Source organism: Aulostomus chinensis, chromosome 21 (assembly GCF_037954235.1).
Source record: "Aulostomus chinensis isolate RoL2024-O1b breed Wild chromosome 21, RoL_Achi_v1.0, whole genome shotgun sequence".
In the NCBI taxonomy this organism is placed as follows: Eukaryota; Metazoa; Chordata; class Actinopteri; order Syngnathiformes; family Aulostomidae; genus Aulostomus; species Aulostomus chinensis.
The window spans coordinates 20,969,352-20,984,933 of NC_141340.1; the positions used below are offsets into that span (position 1 = coordinate 20,969,352).

The following is a 15,582-nucleotide window of genomic DNA, read 5'->3' on the forward strand; positions in this document are numbered from 1 at the left end:
CTGCGATAAGCCCCGGTGAAATCTATAAATTACATTTATGCATCATCGTTTAAGCCTGTAATTGCTTTGAGACTCTCTTCGTTTCGAGTTGACAGAATCGTCTCTGAGGCAAACTCAATATTTGTTAGTAAAAGTGGTATTTTGTCCTCGTCAGGGTAGTTTGGGTTGCTTTAATAAGGATAATGAAAGGAGGATAGCTTTACATGCTCATGTGATCAAATCACATTCTCTTACTTCCACTTTCTCTTTCCCGCTCTCTCTCTCTCCCTCTCTCTCTCTCTCTCCCTCGCTCTCTCTCTCTCAAACACACACACACACACACACACACACATATAAATATAGTATTAACATTCTGGCAGCTTCAAGCTCTCTTCAGGGTGAGGTTCAGGGCTGACTTTCACCACTTCCCCTCCTCGTTACCACACCGGGACTCAAGTTGCGCTAGAAAAACACCAAGGCGACCACAATCACCTTGCAACCCCAGCCTCAGCACACGAATGCGTGTGTGTGTTTGTGTGTGTGTGTGCCAACCTGCCAGTGTTTGCAGGTACGGCCAGCCCTCCCACACTGCTGGGACAACATGGAGCAGCTCTCAGTCAGGACCAGAATAACACAGATCTGCAAAGAATTCAATTAAATAGTCCGCTCTTTGAAAAGCTACCACCCACCTGCGTGCACACACACACACACACACACACACACACACACACACACACACACGTCTCCTCCCTACTACCCACTCGGCTTTGGTCCTCCCACACATCCACATTCAGGAAAGCATGCGTGAAAAAGCATGCACACACACACACACACACACACACACACACAAAATATCAATTTCTCCTCTCTCCCTCTGTCTCCACTGTGTGTGTGTGTGTGTGTGTGTGTGTGTGTGTGTGTGTGTGTGTGTGTGTGTGTGTGTGTGTGTGTAATCCTATTGTCCCGTCCTCCACAGAGGAGCCTGGTCCTTCATGTGTTGTCTCCTCAGCTGCCGCCTCATTGGCTGCTGGAGGCTGATGGATAAACCCATCAAAATGTGTAAAATCTCTTTAAATGTTCACCTTTCTGTCCTCAAAGGGCTGCTGTCCCACGGGACGCCACCTCGTTGCCTTAGTTACTGATGTCCGGTAAATCAATTAGCCTGCTAAGCTGTACCTGAACACAATAGGCCCCGCCCCCTCCTGGTTGCCAGAGGAGACACGGCCTTTCAGCCTCCAGCCGGGAGAGCAGACACGTCCTGGTTCTGGTCTCCAGACGTCTGGTAAAAGTTGATTCGATCTCCAGTCACGAGGAGATTCTTCTACACTTTCAGCTCAGGCTCAGGTTCGTGGTCCCCAAAAGACCAAACACAGGAAGTGACACGTGTGTTTCCTGCTGCTGGAGCAGCCAAGCGATGCAGGATCAAACCACCACAACACAGAGAGGAGCACATCTAACATGTCAGACCCAGGAATGAATCAAAGTGCCTGTAGTGGGGGGGTTCTGGGACGTGGACCTGGGTATTTCCTCGCCGCGGTCCTGTCTCTGAGGATGGCAGGGGCTGGGGGGCTCTGTGGAGCAGGAGATGAGAGAAGTCATGCAGCAAACATCCAGATGTGGTTCGGGGCTGTGAGTCACTTAGCGCTCGACAGCTGAACTCAGATAAACCAGCTTGTAGCCGCTGGCGTCAGCTCCCCTCACTGCTGACAGCATCCTGTCCCTCCTCATCCGTCGCCCTTATTAGGAGTTTGTCCAGTTCCTCCGTCCCACTGTGCTCGACCTTTGGCTCCTCCCCATGTGTACGCGCCTCAGCTGAGGTGACCTTTCACCTTGGCCTTTGTCTGAGTCTGCTGGGAGTTGTTGGTGTGCGTGCGTGTGTGTTTCCACCAATACCAGAGCATTATTCACTGTGCTTACACACCCACCTCACACCCCCCCCCCCCCCCCCCCACCCAGCAGCCAATGGCACGGGAGGCTTGGGCAGCACCTGTTGTTTTGAAGCTCAGAGCCCCGTCACACAGCTCCGGCTGAGCTGCTGTTTGAGGAACCTGAGGGCCACGGACCCCTGAAGCTCCGGGGTCCGGACACAAGCATGTCCAAGCTAGCGACAGGAGCCTCTGACTGACAATTACAGACGACAGGAATGAAGGGAATTCTTATCTGTTTTCATTTCACATCAACATTTCTGATTAAAAATGCAACAAAACAGGTTTTTCATTTTCCTTTTTTCCAGTGGCTATTAGAGGAGTGATTTTAGCTCTGCCAGAGTGGCTCCACGCCACGGCAGCGCGCAACACAGCGTGATGTGTTTTGAATTCAGTTATTTAAAGGAACACGCCAACTTTTTTGATAAATATGCCAACTGTCCCACACAGTCAATGGGGAGAGACCCGTCTGTCCTCTCTGGTGTACCAAGGAGCTCCAGACCTCCATCAGACAGCTGCTAGTTAGCCCACCAGCTTGTCTGCCCCCCCCCCCCCCCAACAAACATCAGGGACCACAATGGTTTCCAGACAAAAGTATATTAAAAAGAGTCAAGTTAGTGTCCCATTATCACTGATATTTGAAGGAGCAGTTATCCAGGTAGCTAGCTTCTGACGAGCCATTCAGACTCACCCCCTTCAATCTGTAACGTTACCTGAGTCCAACAGCTATCTTAGCATTATTATGTAGCATTAGCTTTATTGCTACATAGTTAGCTAGCTGCTACAAAGGAAATGTCTACCGACATTACACACAGAACATTTTAAAGATTTGATTTATATCAGACTTTCTTTTCCTCCTCCTCTTTCCTTCATTTCCTCCCTTGTGCACTTGAAGGCTTGGACCTTTTCATTTCCATGAAATGCAGGTAAAATGTAAATATCTTGACCTAAACACGGACTTGGGCGGTCAGGGACGCGGACTCACTCTCAGTGTGCAGGTGCAGGTACAGGTACTGGTACACATACAGGTACAGGGGCAGGTACAGGTACACATACAGGTACAGGGGCAGGTACAGGTACACATACAGGTACAGGGGCAGGTACACATACAGGTACAGGGGCAGGTACAGGTACAGGTACACATACAGGTACAGGTACACATACAGGCACAGGGGCAGGTACAGGGGCAGGTACACATACAGGTACAGGGGCAGGTACAGGTACAGGTACACATACAGGTACAGGTACACATACAGGCACAGGGGCAGGTACAGGTGTAGGTACATATACAGGCACAGGGGCAGGTACAGGTACAGGTACACATACAGGTACAGGGGCAGGTACAGGTACAGGTACACATACAGGTACAGGTACACATACAGGCACAGGGGCAGGTACAGGTACAGGTACACATACAGGCACAGGGGCAGGTACAGGTACAGGTACACATACAGGCACAGGGGCAGGTACAGGTACAGGTACACATACAGGCACAGGGGCAGGTACAGGTACAGGTACACATACAGGCACAAGGGCAGGTACAGGTACAGGTACACATACAGGCACAGGTACAGGTACAGGTACAGGTACACATACAGGCACAGGGGCAGGTACAGGTACAGGTACACATACAGGCACAAGGGCAGGTACAGGTACAGGTACACATACAGGCACAGGTACAGGTACAGGTACAGGGGCAGGGTGCAAAGTGTATTTCTTTCTTTCTTGTTTGCTTGTTTGGTTTCTCTCTTTTTTTTGTATTTGTTCATTCGTTACCTCCGGGAAAAAAATGGTATTGGGTGCCCATTGGCGATTTTTATTATTATTATTTATTTATTTGTTCATTAATTTTGCCCTGGTGCCCTCTAGACAATGTGGCGCCCTGGGCTTCCTGTGCCTTAAGCCAGCCCTGTCTATGTGTCTTTAATCTTGAACGCTGGAGGAACGTACGCCATGACTTGGCGAGCTCATTCCCACTTAGCTATTCCTGAAGGAGCAACATTACTACCTCAAATACTGCGATACGTACCGTCAGCAGGGCGTAGTACTGTGTTTTGTTTTGTTCTTTTGGCAACGTTCTCCTTGCTGTGTTCTGAGTAGAGTCAGCAGGATCCTCTGAGTTCTGCTGTTCTCCGCACGCGACCCTCTGCTCTGAAGGATCCATGGTGATGCTCCATCACTGATAGACATCAACTTGATTTCTCGACGTTAAATTGAAACGACACACAAAGTTCTTCTACTGACTCTCCTCTTCTTTCATCCGTTGACTTGACGTTTGCATCACAGTGGTTGTCGATCCGAGCAATGAGGATGAAGGCTGGCGGTCAAACCTCCGTAGGCGCCGTTAAACTTACATTTGTAGGGAAGTGCGACCGGTGTTCTCCAGAGGGAAAAACACATCAACACAGACACGTTTGCATCCACTGCATTGTGCTAAGCTAACTAGCGGGTCGTGGCTGCTTCAGCCAGCACAGACAGGAGGATGAACTCTGTCTTCTTGTCTGGTCGTTGTTGGCGTTTGTTACTTCAGGGTTGACCCCTGAGCCGTAAGGCCACCATGCCACCGCGCTACCCCGCAGACCCACAATCTGAGCATTTGGGCTAAAATTGAATCCCAGAAACTGCAATAAAACATTCAGTTGTTGATTGGAACCGTAATCCCAGCATGTGTGCTGGGAGGAAACCTTTTCATTGAGTCATGTCAACATTCACGTTTGATTTTTGAACCAACTGTAAACACCTTTGAGTTGCTGAGCGTGTTGCTCATTCACACATGCAGCAGACGCGGAAAAACCGCAGTCATCGTTCGGTGTTTGCGGCCAAGCATGTTTAGCTTTGTTCCTCGGCAGCTCCTACAAGCATCTGGGCCTGGATAATGAACTGCAGTGTGTTTAGCAGCGAGTTTGTTAACTTGGTCGGCTGTTGGCAGCTGGAGCCGGTGAGCAGCCTGTTTCACACAAGTACGACTCCCTCATGTGGTGGGAGGTAAATGAGATTATAACCAAAACAAATACTCAATCCATGTACTTCACATACACATCAAGTTAAGGTGGCAGTGAAGTGTTCAAAGAGATCCTACCTCGGCTTCACTTCCACGTCACCTTGGGCAACTTGAGTCACGAGTATTTTAAAAGAGTTTAATTTAGAAATAATCAGAAGATTTCCAGTGATGCACAACATCCTGACATGTTGCTGTGAATCTTCATCACCTCGCTGTACCGATGCCAATGTGGCTCTCGTCTGTGTTCCTTAAACCCCAGAGTGCCAAAATGTGAATTAGGACGATTCCGTATGTCAGTATTGATGTGCAGACGCGTGACATACTGAGGCGCTGTGGTGCGCGCGAGGCTGAAGCTCATATCTGTCGTCTCTGTGTTTCAGACAGACACACTTTCATTTGCTTTTCTTATCTTAACCTTTAAAATGACCTGAAAATTGAGGAGGCGATGAAATAGAGGGAAATGAAGAGGGGGTGTAGAGGGAATAAAAGAAGGCGGTGAGGAAGGATCTTAATCAGAGCAAGCAGCTTCATCCTCTCCTCTGTCCTCATTTCCTCCGGCTCTTTTCATTAAGACGCTGAGGCCACGTCCATCAGCACCTCTGACCTTTGGCTCCCCGGGACCCCGTGTGACGGTTCAGAGCTGGGAGTGGTTCCTATTTGGTCCTCCCGTCCGTGTCATGTGTCATTTGTCTGAGTGTGTGTGTAGTGGGGGGGGCAAGTGAGGCATCCCCAGAATGGAAAACCCTCTTTAACGAAGAGATGAGAAAGAAACTGAGAGATAAAATCCTGACAACACTGTGTGTGTGTGTGTGTGTGTGTGTGTGTGTGTGTGTGTGTGTGTGTGTGTAACCCCACCCTTCCTCTACCCCCCACCCCAGGAAAAGAACAGGTTGGAGCCCCATCTTTCTGTGACAGATGGTTCCACATTGACAAATCAATTAAGCCCCACCTCATCATCAGGGGGACTGGGGCTACAAACATACCCGCTCCACCCCCACCACCCTGGGGTCTACTGGGTCGACCACTCCTCCGTCTCTCCCCGCCTTAATCAACGCCCCCCCCCCCACCAACCCCGAGGAGGAGGAAAGAAAGGAAAAAAAAACAGGTAAAACAAAGAAGGTGGCAGCACATGGAGGCCGTCCACACTGACACAGACGGGACTGGAGAGGAAGACTGACAAAAACCCTGACAGGCGCATGTGTGTGTGTGTGTGTGTGTGTGTGTGTGTGTGTGTGTGTGTCGATGGTGGTGGTGGAGGTTGGGGGGGGGCAAAGAAGGATGAAGATGAGGAGGAGGAGGAGGAGGAGGAAGGCATAATCCAGCAGCCTGGAACAGGTATGAATCTGGGCTGGCGAGGAGGATTAATTCTCTCTCTTCACTGCCCCCTAGTGGGAGGGGACTGGCATTGCAGGGAGAAACGGGAGGTTTGACATGAACTTTAAACTCCTGATTTCAACTGAAAACAACACAAATGTAGAAACGTGTTAGATGTGCACACAGCAGTCTCCTCCGGTGAACACATGAAGAGCCCGTTGAAGCTAAAGTGGTTAGCTTGAAGGGAAAAGAGGGACTTTAAAAAACAGTGAAAACATCTGATAATCAAAGATGAAACTTTTCAAAGTTTGCTGTTGATTGGCACTGTTGGAGCACATTTAAGCACGTGCGTGCGTGTGTGTGTGTGTGTGTGTGTGTGTGTGTGTGTGTGTGTGTGTGTGCGAATGTGTAACATTTGCAACATTAAAAGGATCTTCAGTTTATCGGTCAGAGTAAAACCCAATCTCACCAGACTAAAAAAGGAGCTTTTACCATCCATTAATGCTACTAAAACTTCTCAAAGTGCAACTTAGCTGATAATCTTTGTCACTTCCTTTATTCAGTTGACTAATGTTGGTGCACAGATGAGTCTCATGGCTACATTACTAAATCAAACCATTCAAATACCTTTCGTTTCCCACAATGCACTGCAGAGAACACAGCAAGTACTAGTCAAAGTTGGAAGCAGTTCCTCTGTTCACCAACATCCTAGAAATCCTTGAGCAGAACTTTTGTCCTGACTGTACATCAACCAGGAGTCGACCTGCTTCACTGTTGGGGGACTTTCACGTCTTTTCAGCTGGAAACGTTCAGATTAGCATGAAGGCTAAATGCTAGCGCTTTTGGTGTGGATTTGGGACAGACTGACTCAGAGGGAGCAGAGCCGGTAGTCAAAGCTGCATTATTGATGTTTCCAGAGATTTGTGGGAAGTGCTACAAGCTGTAAACACTTAACTTTGAAAATCGTATCACCTCGACACAGAAGTAAACTGCTGCAGACCAGCAAACTCTGCCAACCCTCCATCCAGCAAACTGAAGTCCAGCTTTCAGCTCCTTGTAGCTCTGCTGAACTCGATCTTCTTCATCGATGTTCATCCCAGCTTTCTCACTGCAGCTTCCTGGTGCTGAGGACGAGGAGGGTGGAGACACCGACAGATGCTGAGACAGATTTGAACACTATTTTTAGTGAACCCTCTCGTATTGCATGTGGTGGTTTGATTGATTATCATATGTGAGGATTAGTTTGGGAAAGGATCAATGCTGCTCCGCCACCAGGAAGTGAAGAGGTGAGAAGCTCTCACAGCAACAACACAGGGGGATTTGCTTGATTCTAATGCGGATGGCAAATGCGATGCTGCAAGTTGAGTCCTGGAGCTGGCTGGTGAAGGAAGGAGTGAGCGGAAGGTGGGAGGCAGGTTTTAGGTGCCGGGAGGGGCCGCGGGGTGATGGAGAGATGTGTGGGTGCCCTCCTGGCTTGGATCAAGCTGCGTCCCTTTACTCATCCAATCTGGGGGCAGCAACGAGAGAGGAAGAGAGAGCTGATGCTGAGACCCCTGGGGAGAGATTAGCGCTGACAGCACAACAAAGAAGAATTATGCCAGGGGCCCTCAGCTCTTCGACAAATTCAAATGTAATGTATGGCTTTAACTCCGCCAAGGAGGATCAACATAATATATGATCGACCCACTTTGCGGTGCGCTCCGCTGGCAGTGATGTAAAAGCGATTTATGCCCATAAAAATGTGCAGGCTAATTAAGTAAGATGTTGGCACAGGGGCAAATCCAATGAGCTTATGTGCGAGCTGGCAGAGCAGCCCAGCCCCCCCCCCCCCCCCCTTCACACACACACACACACACACACACACACACACCCCACTTCCAGGGCCTACCTGCAGTGGGAGGGAGAAAACTTCTGCTGGATGTCTGATCAGAAGCTGGTCATGATGGAGAATCTCTGATCTAACGCAGACATCCGTGTGAGGCTGTTGATCCTTTAATTAAATTCTTGTGTGTGATTTGTTTAGGCCCCGCCCCACCCCCGCCCTGACAGCAGCGGGGGCCCGGGGCCTCTGTAATTACGCGGGCTCTTTCCTCCAATCAGACAGCTGTGTTGAGGAGGCTGTGGATGAAATGTCCTAATTACAGCCTCAGCGGAGAGAGGCAGCGCCAGGGGAAAACATGTGCTGTTAGCTAACACACTCTGGAGCCAACAGTGTTAATGAGACAGAGAGAAAAATAAAGAGCCTCCTCCCTCCCTCCCTCCATGAATCAGAGCACCTAGTTCTCCCTGTCAGCTGCCATCATGGCCAGCCTCCACCTCACATCTCCATCCAGGACGGAGGGAGACTCTCCCCCTGCTGGTGGCTGCACCTTCTCCCTCCATCCGTTTTCATTTACAGAAACACACTTTCTGAGAGGTTCATCACTTACAGGTCCTGGAGCCCACAAACGCCTCTGACACACCGCCTCCAGGGGGCAGTTTTGTGCGGGGGGAGGCGGGGCCTCCGGCCGCTCGGCCCACTCCTCCGATGAGCGGCTGAGTCGTGTGTGTCAGAGACCAGCGGAGGCCACCTTCCTCCTCGGGCCTGGCGCTCCTCTTCACGGCAAGGGGTCTATTCAACATTGATACTGGAGCTCGGAGGAGCCACCAGTTGATGAGTGCTGGTCTCTCCTACCAACAGTAGCAGCGTTCACCTCTGCACACGCACAACATGCAACTATTGTCTGAGTTCTCTGCTCCTGCACTTAATTTCCCCAGACCCCCGTAGCAGCCGCTGCAGGTAGACCTCGGAGAGGAGCCACACGGCCTCGTCTCGCTCCTCAGGCACGCCTCCTTCCTCGCCCACTTTCTACTCACTCACTCGGTGACAGCAGCAGGAAGTACAGCGTCTGCAGGTGCAGAGGAAGAGAAGGTGTGAGCTTTGCTGCAGGAGCGGCTGTAACTGTCCCGGGGTAAATAAATAGACGTTGTGGAGGGGGGCCATTATCTGTCACAGGGCGCTGATACAATCTTGCTTTGTATTTATTGCCTACTTAATGGACTTGATTGTATTACTGAAGGTACGGAGGGAAAAAATCCATTGCCAGCTCGAAGGTACTTTCAGCATCTTGCAATTACCTTATGTAAATCCTGGCCTGGAATGTTGATCCACCGCTAGTTAAAATGCATTGAATTTCCATGGAAAATGATCCACTCCTTCCGCCTGAAGCTCATTAATAACGACGACGAGCCGGCCTGACATTTGGAATACTTACACGCTTACTTAGCATTGCCATGCATGCAAGAACACAGCCTTGTTTGCCGTGCGCCCCAGCCTGACAGCGCATTTGGAAAAAAGATGGTTTTAAATTAAAGCACTCCGGAAAATGAGTTATTACAGGAACGACCTCTTCCTGCGCATGCGGCGACGCTCATAAGAGGCTGTGCAGCAGGAGGAGCAGGAGCAGCAGGAGGAGCAGGCCTCCACGTGCTGCGGGGACAGCCTGAGCCAGCACGCCGTGGTTGACCTGGTGTTGGAACGTGCAGCCGTCAGATTCTGCTGCGTCCACCGTCACACTGATTTAAGTTGCTCTCAGCTGACGGACGAGAGGTCGAGCTGCCCTGCTGAGTGACTCACCTGGCTGGAACTTCCTGGTTCGATAGGGTGAGTCAGAGATGAGACCAGATCCAAACCAGGGTGGGTGAATGACCGCTGCAGCTGACTGGCATCATGGGAACTGTAGGAATAGTTCAGGATGCGTCTCTGTTCCTCCCTGTCCGTCACCGATGTGGACCGGAGGCTTTAGGTCTGCCTCTGACAGTCTCAGTGCACAAACGTGGACTGACAAGCTTTCAGGGGTCAAAGGTCACAGGCGGCTGTTTCCTCATTCACAAACACTGGAAATCTGAGTTTAAGAGGCAGGACTGTGATTGTGACATCACACCAAAAAGTTAGGAGGCCAAGTAACAAGTGGAAGGATTTTAGTGTGGTTCTGAGGGTGTTTATTGAGAACGTTCCTTCAAGCTTCAGTGTGGCGTCAAGAGAACCAACAAATGTGCACCGGGACCGCCCCTGTGTCACGTCTACCGTCTGTCTTTTCATGACCATATTTAGAGTTGGACATGCTTTTGCGTCCTCATGTGCAAATGTTCCTCTGCTCGTCGTCTCATTCAGCGGTGCCTGCCACCAGCAGACCAATGACAACGAGCCGCCTGTGTGTACGTTCACCTTTGATTGGATGCTGATTAATGGACGCTGGCCCTTTATAGAGAGTCAATAGGAGTTTGTCTCTGTCAGGGGATCAAACCAGGAGGTGTCCAGAGAAGACGCAGACATTTGAGACGTTCAAGGAGAGCCAGCAAACACACACACACAGAAAACCCAAAATACACGGACAGATCTGGATCGAAGAGGCGGCGATGCAGACGCTTCAGGACGGACGAGTCGCTGAATGACTTCGAAAACCTTGCCGTCTATCATCTTCTGTGATCTTCACAGCCGCCAGGTTTGTTCTGGAGTAACCACGCCCATTAGCGCTGTTCTGGGCTGAACTCTGACCCAGAACACGCACTCATAGCTACTTTTAGGCGCCGTGCCAGCAGTTTCCAAGACGTGGACCCGTAACGTCCCCGAGTGACTCACAGCAGAACCACTGGAACTTCCCGAGTCACCTCAGCAGCCATTTGTCCCGTGACGCACTGCTGAAGGCTCCCAGCTCTGCCCAGAGTGGGAAAACCTCCCCGCCATTTTGTCCCTCATCCAGCCTCTTTGCAAATAAGGTGGTGGCTGGGTGTGGGGTGGGGGTGGGGCACTGAGAAGCCATAAATATTTGATGCTCTATAATGGCTTGTTCACATTACCTGCCCACACCTCAGCCTCGGCGGAGCGGCCGGCCAGCGCTGGAAACCACTGGGAGCATATGGAGCACTTCAAACACTCAGCGGCGCCCGCGCCGAGCTGCGGTCGCGCCCATGAATTATAGAGACGATCTAATTGTTTTCTCATTTGGAAATTCTGGGGCCCTGCTTCCCTGCTCTCAGGTTTAACGGCCTGTGGTTTCCAACGGGGGCACAGGATCCAGGACCGCCTACCTCCTCTGTCGAATCCAAGGTGGTCCGGCCAGTCAAAGCAGAGCCAGATTCAACCTGTTGGGGGGGGGCGGGGGGGAGCAGGTGTGATCAGGACACACGTGGCTCGTGAGCGCTCTGCTGAGGCCGTCCTCACACGCAGAAGTTCATCTACCAGAGTTTCAGTCTGTAGCTCGCCGTCTAAAACAACCTCCTCCCCTTCACCTCGGGCCGCATCCGTCTGACGAGTGATTGGTTCAGCCAGTCACATGACTCAGTGAGGAAGTGGCGGCCAGGACAGAAAAGTGCAGCTGAAGAACTTTTAAAGATGAAATTCTACTACAACTGTGCTACTTGTGAATACGATAAAGATCCTAACGACAGAGGCGTGACGTGAACGTCCAGTCTCCATCGTCGAGTCCTGACTGCGCGATGGAGTGACTGATGGGCCTCACTGGTCTGCCACTCAGCAGCCCGGCTCGTCCAGGACAGGTCTCTGTGACTCAGCTCTTTGGAGCAGGCACTTCACTCACGTAACAACACGGTGTCGTGTTTCGTGTGTGGGCGATGACTTCCTTTCACTTTCTGTGGAGCATGAAGGTTCTCCTGCCCACGTTTCTTGAAATAAAGTTCATCACAAATTAGCAAAAGATCATTAAAATGAAGAAAGCAGCAAAGAAGACCAAACCTTGAAGAACCAAGCACACGAGTGACGTTCAGAACTTCTGCTTCTGGTGCTTTCAGGGGTGCTGAAGCGGTTTGCTAGAACCGTCTGGAGGTCAGCACACGCGTCTGGAGGTGGGGGTCCTTCCAGAGCACCGGCCCCTAAAACGCTTCCATGTGGGGTTCGGAACATTGAACCGGTTCGGCGAAGCGGATTCAGACGGTCCAGCGTTTCACTGTTGAATCAAAGTCGTGACTTCACCAGCCAGGACTTTAGTTTTTGATTTATTCATAAAAACCTCTTTTCACAGAAACGTTCCTCCAGCGAGACCTCTCACACGAGCACGTAAACAAACAAAGAGCCAGTAAAGAGTGTGTGTGTGTGTGTGTGTGTGTGGCCCCCCAGCGAGCAGCTTGGCTCCACTCACTGGCTCCTCCAGCTGCTTAATCAAAGCTGGCACGCTGGCAATTACCTAATTAGACATCAATTAATGTGCAGCCTGCAGGTCAGTGGCTGCGTTTGACCTGCGAGGTGACGGCGAGAACGCTTCTGAAGAACCCAGAAATCCGTTTAATGGGAGCAGAACGCCAGAGGTGGTGCTGCGACTCAGAGCTCTGCAGAAATACACTAAAGTACATTTCATAATTAACAAGTAGAAGTATAAGTGATTGAAACCTGAAAGTTTAATCACTCAATTCAATAACTGGGATATCAGCGTTGAGTAGATTAATTCAATTATGTAATTAAAGGCAAAGGAGAGGTGAAGCTTTAGAGTTGATTGAAGGTTAAATGGCTTCACCGTCTCATCACCACACTCACACACACACACACACACTTAGTTTGTCTTTTTTTTATTAGACAGGGCAATTTCACAAACAGCAGTTAGCTTGAAAATTACATTCAAAATGTGCAGCTGAGCACGCGCGAACACTCCAGACCACCGTCAGACTGAAGCCCCTCAGGGCTTCGTCTTCTCACAATCCCAGGATGTTTTAATTCAAATGTACAAAATCAAAAAGTTCACCATTAAAATCACTAGAACACTGGAACAACTAGCTTCTGTCACTGTACATATGCTCTGAAGGGTTTAACAGGCTGTCAGCGCTCTACCACACACACACGCACACACACACACACACACACACACCCTCAGCCCGTCTCCCTCCTCTGAATACTCTTTAATATTAGCTTAGCGGAGGCTCATCAATCCCACACACTCAATTCACGGCAGCGCACAGAAACCCACGAACACCCGTGATGTTTCCCGCCAACACTGAAGGGTTCGCGCCGAGGATGTCGCACCTCGCCACTCCAGGCAAACGTCGCCCAGAACACATTTAGACGCCACGACACGCCACACAAAAGACGCTTCTGCTCAGGTCTGATGCCATTTAGCTTAATTCACTCACACACCAACATACACTGGGTCACCTCCAGCCTTCCAGTCACGGGAGGCTCTGGTCACAGGGTTAATGGTTGACACTGGTTGAAGGGGGGTGGGGCTGTGGGAGGTGGGGGTGGGGGTGGCACCGAGGTAAGCAGGACTGTGGGGACACAATCTGTAACTCTGCTCCAGTTCATCCGAGTGCAAAAAGACAGTCTGTTAATAAAACACTGATTCTGATTCGAGCCGCCAGCACACGTCACAGACACGAGCGCCACGACACAGACACCATCACAGTCACATCAGACTCAACACGCCACTCGTCTTCAGGTGTTGTGGTCAGGTCTGTCGCCTCTAATGCCACAAGAGTGACGCGCTGCCGCCATTGGTCGCCGCGCTGCTCCTCCAGGAGGCGGGTGTGTCAGAGCTCAAATTACTGGCCACAAGGATTCAGTGTATGTGAACAACACCTGAATACTCAAAATCCACCAAATCACACAGACGTCGCCATGACAACACACTCGCCACCGGGTGATATCTGCACACTTTTTAAAATTATCTCCAAAACTTAAGTGCAACGCCTGTCATGCCTCTGTTAGCAGTCAGTGAGTGTGACTTGTTCCACTTGGTCCACAGCAACGTTCAGTTCAGTCAAAGAAAAGTGGGGAAAGCTCAAAGCTCCTCCTTCTCAGCCGCCGCCGCCGCCGCCGCCTCTACCTGCCGAAGATGCTCTCGTACTCCAGTAGTATGAGCTCCACGATCTGGTTCTGGTACACCATGTGGACCGCGATGTTGCCCGTCTCAGTCTCGGGCCGGAGCAGAGTGGGTCCGAAAACGATGGCCACGCTCTGGGTGGTCATGCGGTTGGCCTCGCCGTGGTCAATCACCCTGGAACAACAGGAGACTGTACATAAATGGCTTCAGGGGGTGTGTGTGTGTGTGTGTGTGTGTGTGTGTTCAGGGGTATTAGCAGAACAGTTGTGTTCCAGAGCAGCTTGAGGGTTTCATCTAGGAAAAACAACATTACAACGTTACTCCTCCAGTCTTTACACACATCTCAGGGCTGGAGATGCGGCGCCGCGGCGATCCGCTCAGCGCCGCAGGCTACACAGCATAATAGCCTTTTTAAATAGAATCTACATCCTCGCATGCAGATCCTCAAAACAATAACATATTCATGGAGGAGAGAGAGAAGAAAGATCAAATCCGCCTGCTGATACACAGACCTCCATACACTGAATGTCACATTATAAATTTCCTGAAGAAACGCCACTTCCTGGCGAGTGAATTACAGCGAACACGCTGCCATATAAATGCAAATTGGAAAGCCAAGCAAATGTCATTGTGAACATATCATACTGCTGTCGGCTGCAGGGGGCTACGGATACACGCCGGGGCCGGCTGGCGTCCGTGTGTGACCGCCGGCATTTACCGTGCCTCCAGCCGGCGGTCACATGCGAGACACTGGTGATGAAGGCTGCGGGTCCTGAGGGGACCGCCATGTCAGGTGGGGGCCTTTGGTGACCTTGATGAGCTGATGACCTGGTCCTGTGACCCGTGGGACTTGACCCTTGTGTCAGCGCCACACGGTGGAGAACATTTTACTCTTCTGGCCGCCGCACTTTGCTGACGGTCCCTGCAGAGACCGACTCTGCCGGTCAGGTCTGGTTTCCCTCCTTCTTTTATGGACTCCAGCACCAAATCTTTCGGAGACTTTTCCCAGAAGTCATTTTAGTGATCGTTCAATCCAACAAATACCAAAGGTGCCTATGCAGCAGCGCCGTTCATGCGCAGGTTCACCACTTCATTACCAGGACTTTCACAAATTCTCTGTAAATTCTGTTCACACGCGAAACATGAAAACAAGTTCACGTCAATATTTGTATCCCACTAAAACGAATGGCAAACTGTGGATTCTACATCATACGTATTTCTGTACATGTTCATAAACAGGTATGAGTGAAAGAATCTCCCCAAACCACCTGGACTTCAAGGCCCAGGTCCGGTTTCATGAGCTCAGCTGAGGGGACCGTCAACGTACTTCAACCCTGTCAAACCGCTGCTGCTGCTGCTGAATGAGGGGCTTCGCTCTCAACCAGAGACAAACATCAAATCGATTCAACAAAGCCCCACCCTCATTTCAGGCTGCTTGGCCCTCAGCAGATCAGAGTTCTCAGTTTCCAAGTCTTCATCGAGTTCTGAAAAATCTAAGAGTCGACAAACGTGGCCACAGAGACTCAGGAGACCCGGCTCAGCCAGAGAGGAGCCC

At 50.6% G+C, this 15,582-nt stretch overlaps 1 protein-coding gene across 5 annotated transcripts in view; it reads right to left on the reverse strand.

Annotated features, from left to right (window-relative positions):
* Nucleotides 1-12,280: 12,280 nt before the first annotated feature.
* The window catches only part of arhgap12b (Rho GTPase activating protein 12b), a 49,170-nt gene continuing 45,868 nt past the window's right edge, over nt 12,281-15,582 (reverse strand). For 3 of the 5 annotated variants that reach the window (XM_086190944.1, XM_086190943.1, XM_086190941.1), the window contains one exon: nt 12,283-14,201. In XM_086190944.1, the coding sequence (XP_086047070.1) occupies nt 14,027-14,201 (175 nt within the window). In that variant the 3' untranslated portion in view covers nt 12,283-14,026. Of the gene's footprint in view, nt 14,202-15,582 lie in introns of all 5 variants that reach the window. The other 2 variants (XM_086190945.1, XM_086190942.1) reach the window with 2 other exon arrangements.